The following is a 10,460-nucleotide window of genomic DNA, read 5'->3' as shown; positions in this document are numbered from 1 at the left end:
TATTTATGAATATCAGAACGACTGCATTTGATCGATGCATTATTGAATGACACTAAAACCGTCCTGCAACGAAACCGCGACCCATACAACGTATTTTTTTTTTAATGTATTGTCTTTAGTATTTCAAACTTATATTTTATATCTAAACTCACTTTTCATAAGGTCGTTTTATACGTTTTAAACATAATAGCGGATGTCTTTTGTCCCACAACACAAAGACTAGCGGACCGGAAGAGGTGTTAACGATTTTTTTAGCTAATCTGTCGTCACAACGCAAATTTTTTTTCTAAGATGGCGAAGGCATGACCCGCCCTACTGTCCCTCTGATTGACTGGTTCTCGTTGACTTTGTTGGTTGGATTGGTTAGGTTTATGCACGTGGACTGGGATTGGTTGGGGCCGGGTACGGGTAAACCAATCAGAGGCAATCTACGGCAGTGTAGGGCGGGACATTACTTCATCATCCTGGAAAAAAAAACAAAAAAACGCGTCGGGTATAAATACTGCTGCGTTCATCCCCCACCACCATTTTGAGATTAACGCACATTGAGTGAAAAATAGCCTTTCGTTATTCAAAAATGTCTGATCAGCTTTGCAAACTTTTTGTCGGGGGTCTAAACGTGGACACCGACGACGATGGCCTGCGCAAGCATTTTGAGCAGTACGGATCCCTTACCGACTGCGTTGTCGTCGTGAACAAGCAGCTACAGCGATCCCGCTGTTTCGGCTTTGTAACCTACTCCTCACCAGAGGAGGCCGATGCAGCAATGGCGGCTAGGCCTCACACCGTCGACGGCAACTCGGTCGAGGTGAAGCGGGCCGTGGCGAGAGAAGACGCCAACAAGCCAGAGGCCCTAGCAAAGGTGAAGAAAATCTTCGTTGGTGGTCTGAAAGACGATATCGAAGAGGAACATCTGAGCGATTACTTCTCTCAGTACGGCCAAATCGAGAAGGCCGAAGTCATCTCGGAGAAGGAGACCGGAAAGAAGAGGGGCTTCGGCTTTGTTTACTTCACAGATCACGACGCAGCCGACAAAGCAGTTGTGGTGAAGTTTCATACCGTCAATGGACACAAAGTTGAGGTGAAGAAAGCCCTGACCAAGCAGGAGATGCAGGCGGCCAACAGAACCGGCATGGCGCCGAGAGGCAGAGGTAGAGGAGGCATGAGGGGAAATCAAAATGGCTACGGCAGCAGGGAGTACGGCGGAAACTACAACTATGGAAATGGCGGAGGCTACAACGGTGGTGGCGGCGGCGGTGGCGGCTACGGAGGATACGGCGGACCTTATGGGGGTGGTTATGGAGAGCAGACAAGTGGCTACGGCGGTGGAAACGGCTACAACGAGTTTGGCAGCGGGTATGGCCAGCATTCTTCTGGTTACGGCCCCATGAAAGTACCACCCTTCGGCGGCCAAAGGAGCGCTGCTCCCTACACCAGAGGAGGCGGCGGTGGGGGCTACCCCAGGGGGGGCTACGGCGGCGGCTACTAAATGAGTCTGCACGAATTAACCACCCCCCACCCCTGCCATAAATTACCTCCAGCCAGGATTTGGACGCCAAAATCAAATTCAGTAACGGGGCGTCTGCCGTGAAATCCAACAATGGCAGAGATACGGACACAGAGACCCCCTAACCTTCAGACCTCAAACCCCAAACAGGTAGGAAGGTCACTTCCCAACAAACCTGATAATAACGAGCAGCTGTTGCCGTTCAACTAGGACACGTTAAAAATGAAGAATAAAACATACAGTGATCCCTTTTTTTATTATGTACCCACGCCAACGCGTGTAGTTGTGGTTTAGAGTTGAATATTTTTTATTTGCGTTCACTCGTTGTTTTGCAAATTTCGATGTAGGATTGTTTTGCTGATTATCCTAATATTTGCATTTTAAGCAATTAGATTTTGTTTCCTGGAGTAATCTTCGTGTGATTTCAATGTATGGAGATGTTTTGTGGTTTCATAGCTTGTCATATAACATCAACTTGTATGATTATCTACTTGAGTCATTCAGCAAAGGCGGGAACGTGATACTGCAGGATCCAGTTTCCTTGTTTCCTCCCCCATACTGTACCCAAACTCTCCTTACGCATAGTAATAGTTTCAGTCTAAATATTGTTCATTTTTCATTCCCTGTAGCAATATCTAATGTATATTGTATACTTTCATGTCTGGAGAACAAAACCTACTGTTAAACACTTTGGTATGCTTTATGTATGTTCATTTTAAATAAAACGTTATACCACTTAGCTTAGTTTATTTTACTTATTTAACCAGGCTTCCTCAAGTTTATCCACAGGTTTTATAAGTGACATCATCTTGCTTTAGTTACATGGCATCTATCCCAGTTTATTCCCTTACACTCAGGTGGGTGAAATGGTTACACAATGGTTACCCACAGCCAATGCATGTAGGCTTTGTAGGGTTTGACCTTGTTTTAAAATTATGTGGTTTTTATAATAGTAATGACTTTTTTAAATATTTTTTTTACTTTTTGACATATTTGAATACATCAATTTGTGGGCATGAGGGCTCTGATATTTATCTGATTATTCCTACTTCCTATTAGGTGTTCTTACTCGTATTCCAGTATGCTATCCCAGCCATAATAGCCGTAGCAGTTTGTTTATAGGATACATCAGGACCCTGTTGATTACCTGGGGTCGATTGTGATAGGAGTCTGAAATATCTCTTTAGGATATCCACATCCAGCAAACTAGGTATGTAAATCAACCTGTCTTCACTCTGTGTTGGTCAACCATGTATGGAATATCTTTGAGATGGTGCACAAGTGTGCCTTTTAGTTAATTTTAAACAACATAACTGACACTTTAATCATAGCTCAATGCGTCTTATATAGCTAATATTAAATAAAAACAAAATGGGGAGGGGTTACTTAATTTGGTCTTTAATGAACTTAAAGTGGGTGGAAGGGGACCCAAATTTTGTTCCACCATTAAATGAAATAATGGAACGAGTAAATTGGTGTCTCTTCCAGAAAACCTTGCTCTGTCCAGTTTCTCACTCTGTTTCTCTCCCATCTCCTCCAGGTTGCTACGGTAACCTGGGCATGAGGACATCACCCTGAAATCGATGGGGTGTGTTTCTCCACGACTGGGGAACCGGAGAGTGGTTGTGCCTTCTCCCCCTCAGGTGAAGTCAGTTTTCACAAGGATTCCCCAGTGTGGTCTAAATGCATTTTGAAGAGTCTAACATGGGTTTTATTCTAAAATGTTTTATTGAAGATTTGGTGGGTTATAAAGTTTAGGGGAATTTTGATAACACAGTGTCCCAGTGCAATTGTAAATGTTCTCTTCCCAATGACCAGCACTGACTATTAATAATGGATCTGCAAAGTGCTATGTTGGAGTGATTGTGTCCTTGATTAAAAGGACTTTTACAGGCAAGTATTCGGTATTAAACGGAGTCATAAAAACATAATTTTATGTGAATATTTTTTTTTATTTAAGTGTTCCATTAATCTTTTAATCCCCTTTTGACCTCAGATTTATTTTAAGACCACTTACTCTGATGCTGATGACCTGGGAGAATTTGCACTCTGGGCACTGTGGGATTCAAAATAAAATGTTTGATTACAATGTTTGTCTTGGGTTTTTTTTAAGTCTACAGGTTTTATTTAAACGCCTAAATAACAGGTTGTGTGTGAGAGCTTGGCACTATTGCTGTGTTTCCAAATTAGGAATACCTGAACTTTTTTTTTTCTTCCCTTTTCTGTGGTATGTGTTAATGAAATGTGAACTGCTTAACCATTTTGCATGTGGCCCCAAAGAAACTCTATAACAGAGCTTTGAGGTTTAACATGTGTTGATGAACATTTGTCTGCAGACGTTTCAAGACCAGGAACAATGGAAAGTCACATGCTTACACAACCCCACGTGTCTTACAGTAACTTAAATCAGGAAGTAAGAGTCCTTGATGGGCAAGATACTGCATGTAAACCTCACAAGACCTTCACGTTTCAATGTTACTGAACAGCATTGATGGCGTGCGCTATGTACTGGGATGTGGGGGGGGGAAAAAAAATTTATATTAGACATACTAAATTTTCTGAAGGTCTGTTGGCTGACAGGATCAATGCGGATTGCAGTTCACCTCTGCAGCTTGATGCAGTGCCTGTAAACTAGTAATGGACTAAAGGCTGCAAACTTTGGCTGAGTTTACTTTATTACAATGCACTTCTGCACCTGAAGACAACAGTGGGTGTTGCTGAATCTATGTAAGTTGCTAGGTGAAAAAAGTTGATCATAGTGGTCAGAATATTGGGCAATATTTAATGTTTTTTGCACTAGTCCTTTTAATGCACCAAAATGTAATTGCATGTAACGGGCTCTGGGGGTGTAAATACCAACATTGGCCTAAGAATTGTATTACAGAATATGTATACATTATGAAAATTTCAGAAGAAGAGGTGCAGCATTGTTTTTTTTCCCCAGTTTTAATTTCAGACTTGCATGCTTGAAGCAATCTGGTCTACTGTTACGTCTTTAAGTCTGCTGACCATGTATTGTTGGTAAGCTGTTTTTATTTTAAATGTAAAGGATGGAGCAAAAATCACTACTGGGAAGTGCTCTCACAGAGACAAATTTAACGGTCATTTATTTTAATGAGCTCCAGTAACCATAAAGTTTAACATTAAACTGCATGATGAACAAACAATACATCTGACAGAATAACCTTGACTTGCTTCCTGGATTTAGCATTGGTGCCTTGATTGTAACAACCACTGCTATTGGAGAAAATTTAAATGTACACTTTGTCTTTGCTGGAAGGATATGAAAAAACAAGCCAACGCATAACAAGTACCCTTTAGTTTTATAAAATTGGAGGAAGGGCATTTTTAAATCCTGTCTGATGTACTGTGACGTTTCAGCAGCACTAGTGACTCCTAACTTGCTATGTCGTGTGTGACACAAATACTGTTTAAGTGATGCTGTTGGGAGTGGAGTGAAAATTTTACTTTTGTTCTCTATCCTTTTTATAGGATAATGGTGCTTGACGATTTCTGATCATCCCATAGGAAAAGGAAGCCTCTGTTATGTTGGCTGTGCTTTTTATGAATCTACAATAAATTATATATTTTTATACACTGAGACTTGTTATCTTACTTATTTACATTGAGTATAGTTTGGTTGCATGTCTCCCCTAGTGATACCTGCCACGAAGGAGTTGAAATAAGGTTTTGAATTGGTGGTCACACTGACTGGACAGATGAGGTTTGCAGAGATGAGGCCAAAGCTCTAAAGTTGTGGATATCATGTTTCACTCAACCAGGTTCATGTCAAATCTAATCTGAGTGCATTTGGAGACGTGTCATTTTTTTGGTGCAGGTATAAGCAACTTGGCTGGCCTGTGGTAGTGCAAAGTTTTTGTTTCAAGTGAAACCAAAGGATTTGTAAACGTAATTTTGTGATGGGTATCACCTCTGTATATATGCACAAGTATTTTGACAATTTTAAAGGAGCCCCGTGGAGTTCACATGTAAACAAACAAAAGTTATGTTTACATTCAGTGTTAGTCACCAAAAATCATTGTGTGTATCCTGGAGGTCTAACATATGTGTTTAAGTGCATTTCAGAGCTGATATTTTAGTATTTTAAATCCTGGATTGTTCACTGGCTCACCTGTAGGTCAGTGGTACAGTGTAAAATCATTAGCAGGAGTGGGTATCACATGCATGTGCAAAAGACAAAACTGGGACACACGTTAAAAAATGATGCTCCATATAGGGCTGCACAATTAATCGCAATTTCATCGAAATCGCAATATGGACTAGTGCAATATCCAAATCGCACGGGGGAGCAATAGTTGTTAAAGGCAAAATATGTGTCAAACCATTCTTAATTAAGTATTGAGGTGCTGCAGAGATGTCCCGGCCTAGAAATTGTATCCGACAGACTAAAGAAACAATCTTTTGGTACAGATCCTCGCAAAAATCACCAAAATGATAATTTCCTCCAATATCATGCATCATATCGCAATCGCAATATCAGTCAAAAATAATCGCAATTAGATATTTTCCTCACATCATGCAGCCCTAGCTCCATGGCCTGCTAGAAGTCTGAAACTCCACAGGGTACCCTTTAAGATTGTAGAATTTGAGTTGGGAGTCAAACACATCAAATATAAGGAGCTGAGTGTGGTGCTAGTGGTACATTTAAAACAAATGACAACAAAAAAAACATGCTTCCCAAACCCAACACTGCAGCTTTCCTGGTGACAAATCTAGTTAATCTGCAGAAAACAGCTATAACAGCTAGTACTGGCTCAAAACCTGGGCATGTCGCAACATGCATTGATGTGCTGTGGATTCTTTTGAACTATGTTGGAGAAGCACATTGAATAGTCTTTTTCCAGCAGCTTTGGGGAAAGAGGCTTACTTACTGTGAAAAGACTGACTTCAGCTAACCTAAACTGTTCACAGCCCTTTGAGGCAAAAATCACCTAAGTGGGTCAGCACTATTTATCGTTTGTTTATATTTTTGCAATGGGTTCAAGACCAGTGTGACCAGTTCTCCCTGTCCTGGAAGAGGGATCCCTCCTCTGTTGCTTTTTCTGAGGTTTCCTCCTAAAGGGAATTTTGATTTTTCTTAATCAATAACAGAGGATGTTGTATGCTGTACAAATTGTAAAGCCCCTTGAAGGAAATTTGTAATATATAAATAAGATTGACTTGACTTATCAAAGCTATCTCAGAGCTAATTTAACTGTAGTTTAAACTATTTCACAACTTAAAAGCACAAATCTGAGATGTTAAGCACTGATCATTCAACTCACAAGGAAGACCATATTTGAAAAATGTGCACAGCCACAGAGTAACATGTTAGACATATACAGTAGTATACAGTAAATCATTTACATTTTGTAAAAATAGCAAAAATCACCAAAGTGTGTCAGCACTGTTCTTCAAAGAAACCAGAACTGTCTGCACAATTTTTTGTTGGCTCAGTGTTTGTTCTTCCTTGTATATTTTTGCTATGGGTTCAAGGCCAATGTGACCACTTGTCACACTAGTCAACCACTGTCTCTCTGTCCTGAAGCAATAAATAAATAGCCATTATGTTAAATAGATTATGCCATTTTCTAGGCAACACACCAGACCATATGTATTAGAAAATGTGCATGCCCTTCAAATCGCATTTTAAATAATTAATATATAATCCCTACTTTCAATTCTAAAATTATTTTCATTTTCAAAAGTACTATCTAAGAGCATCAGTGCTTTATTAACCATGATGAAAGAGTGATGGCTGTTATATTTAAGTAGGCATCATATATGCTGTGTTCGGTGGTTATACAGTACCAATGATATAAGAATAGGTTAATAAATCGGGACATAGCTTTATTTATGTGCTTTGTATTGTACTAAAACAAAACGAACGACCACAAAAGGTTGAAATTCACACTTTCCTTACTCCTCAGCAATTGAATCTAAGATTCCCGACAGCATTCGAAGGCAGCAACAACGTGAAACGCTTGTGAGCCAATGAGACTGGTGATTTTTTTCAAGGTGACCAATCAGCGACGGTAACGTCTTACGATGGCAAGTGAGCCAAAGGCCCGCCCTGACGTTGCTCATTGAAGAAGACGAAGAGGGACGGTCTCCGCTTACCATCCTCAGAAGAAATTTAATCATGGCCACCAAACTTTGCAAGCTTTTTGTCGGAGGCCTCAACGTGGAGACCACAGAAGATGGCGTCCGCAAGTATTTTGAACAGTTTGGCACGCTCAATGACTGCGTTGTGGTCATGAACCAGCAGCTCGGCCGGTCCCGCTGTTTCGGCTTTATCACCTACTCGACACCGGAGGAGGCCGACGCTGCAATGGCGGCTAAGCCACATGTCGTCGAAGGCCACGACGTGGAATTGAAAAGGGCCATAGCACGAGAGGATGCTAATAACCCTGACATCCTCGCCAACGTTAAGAAAATTTTTGTCGGCGGTGTGAAAGACCACATCGAGGCAGACAACCTGACCGAGTACTTCTCCCAGTTCGGCGTGGTGGAGAAGGCCGAGATCATCTCTGACAAGCAGACCGGTAGGAAGAGGGGCTTCGGCTTTGTCTTCTTCGAGGACACTGACTCCGCCACCAAAGCAGTGCTGACAAAGTACCACGTCATCAACGGGAACAAGGTGGAGGTGAAGAAAGCTCTGACCAAGCAGGAGATGTCCACCGGTGGCCGCGGAAGAGGTCGAGGAAGGGGGATGCAAAGCTATGGCGGCGGAAGAGGAGGTGGTGGCTACGGAGGCGGCTACGGCAGCAATTACGGTGGCGGCTATGGCGGGGGTTACAACGGTGGCGGCGGTGGAGGATACGGAGGATACGGGGCATATGGGGGATACGACGAGGGAGGATATGACAACCAGATGGGGGGTGGATACAGTAATGGTGACTTTGGGGATGGCTACGGACAGCAGCACTCTAGTTATGGTGCAGTGAAGGGCACCTACAACGCTCACAGGAGCGCGCCTCCTTACAACAGAGGCGGCGGTGGCTACGGCCGGGGTGGTGGTGGTGGATTCAGTGGTGGGTATTAAGGGCTCCCTCAAGTTTTGTGATGTCCATGGGGGAAATTCTGATTACAGCGAACTTGAATTTACACACACACAAACACACACACACCCGCACACACATGCCCGGGTGAGGGGGGGGTCTTTGTTGAGTTCAGATAAGGGAGCATTGCCCATCACCCACACGGAATGAATGAGGCTGTCCTCTGGACCCTGGCTCCACCATCCGGTCCCCATCTGTCATCTTATTCCACACATATGGACTTTACTACTAAGAATTGTGAATTATTGAATTGTACTTTTGTTATGTTGGGAAAAGACTTGCTTTGAACCATTTGTAAAGCCGTAACGTTAATCAATGTCAGTCACTGCTTCCCAACTCAGAATTGAGTTTGTTTGTCTTGCAAACTAGCCAGATGTGTGTTATTTTTGCATCATGAACTCAGGGTTTTAAGTAATGTTGGTGGCAGTGTCGGGCAGCATGGGACTCGATTGCTTGAGTTTCTTGATTTAAAACACTTTCGTGACAAAGTATTTTTTGGAGAAATGTCACGGACTGTTATCTGTAAATTATTATTTTTTTTTCCACCCGTCCCATTTTCAGGTTTTTGTTTAGATTAAAACTGTTTTCAAATCCATGTGTTCATTTCACCCCTGTTTGATTCTGCTTTTATTAAAGTTTTTAATGTTTTGAAAATCTATCATATCTCGTAGTCTTAATTCAAATCGTGTGGGTTGCATTTCAGCAGGTGCATTAAAATCTCTGTGGTAGTTGGAGTTTGATGCATTTTATCACCAATACTTGGATAATCTGCCTTTTGTAACCTTATGAATTGATTTCACAAAGCTACCACCAGGAGGGAGTGTTGCCTGCAAATGCATGCGTTTTCATCGGCCATTTTATTTACTTGGAATAGGAGAATCTGATTGTGTGCATTTAGCTGAGTTGCTCCCTTCTTATATACTGTCTATGGTTGCTCCTGATACCAGGTTTTTGGAGAATAATTGACATGCAACCTTCAATACAATGAGCGAATAAGCCAATCCACATGGATGCAGTCTGATATGTACTCGGTGTTTTCAGAAAAAAAGTTTAGTTTACTTTCATAAACCCACACGCATGCAGTCAGTAATACATTTTAAGAACGTCACTACACTTGATTCATAACACCTTTTTAAACTTACTAAATATGTAATTTTCCAAATTTCATTTAATAGATTTTTGTGTACATATATATACATATATATATATATACCCGCAAGACAGTAGGTGCACTGCAGCAGAAAAGTGTGAGCTTTCACTCTGACCCGGTTTCTCAGTACAGAAAGAAGGCTCCTCTGGAGCAAGTCTTTCTGTAAAAGAGAAACTCAAGTATGTATTAATGCTGATAAATTATGGATGTTATGGCTTCATTTATTAATCAGACTAAACACTTATGCTGCAGCATGTCATCACACTCCCAAGGCAAAGCACCTTTCTATAGCACAATTCTTAAGTGCTATACATTATTCATGTGCATCGTTAATTTCTTTCATTGCAGCATCAAATCCTGTTGATGTAACTGAGACCAGACTACGGTTGCTGCTCGGTTGTATGCCTTTTAAACGTGCATAAAGTGGGCAGATTGGATATGCATTGGGTGTGCAAAAGGGAGGTTATTATAAATGATATGTACAAAAAAGATATTAATTGCACTTTGCCAAAGTTAAAGAGATTGTAAAGAATGAAAATGTGAGTCCAGTTACAGTAAGTGAGTGAGTACAGGGACCTCAGCATCCTCCCAGTCCACGGATGTCCGTCCTGCAACAGAGTTGGGATGAATTAAAAGGTTTGACGCCACCGGCAGCAACGACCTCCTGTGCCCATCGGTGGAACATCTTGGGGTATGAGTCTTTGGCTGAAGATGCTCCCCTTTCTTAACCAGCATGTCGTGG

At 41.6% G+C, this 10,460-nt stretch overlaps 2 protein-coding genes across 2 annotated transcripts; both read left to right on the top strand.

The window, feature by feature from the left end:
• Positions 1–507: 507 nt before the first annotated feature.
• LOC144524128 (heterogeneous nuclear ribonucleoprotein A0-like) lies at positions 508–2,246 on the top strand. Its single transcript, XM_078260166.1, has one exon. It carries the CDS (start codon positions 578–580, stop codon positions 1,487–1,489), a length of 912 nt encoding a protein of 303 aa, XP_078116292.1. The 5' UTR covers positions 508–577; the 3' UTR covers positions 1,490–2,246.
• Positions 2,247–7,578: 5,332 nt separating this feature from the next.
• On the top strand, positions 7,579–9,226 carry LOC144524129 (heterogeneous nuclear ribonucleoprotein A0-like). The gene has a single exon (XM_078260167.1). The coding sequence runs from the start codon at positions 7,650–7,652 to the stop codon at positions 8,550–8,552; it is 903 nt and encodes a 300-aa protein (XP_078116293.1). The 5' UTR covers positions 7,579–7,649; the 3' UTR covers positions 8,553–9,226.
• Positions 9,227–10,460: the final 1,234 nt, after the last annotated feature.

The sequence above is a fragment of the Sander vitreus genome, chromosome 10, assembly GCF_031162955.1.
Source record: "Sander vitreus isolate 19-12246 chromosome 10, sanVit1, whole genome shotgun sequence".
Classification (NCBI taxonomy): domain Eukaryota; kingdom Metazoa; phylum Chordata; class Actinopteri; order Perciformes; family Percidae; genus Sander; species Sander vitreus.
Note: the sequence above shows the minus strand (reverse complement) of the source record. Positions and strands in the feature narration are given on the sequence as shown.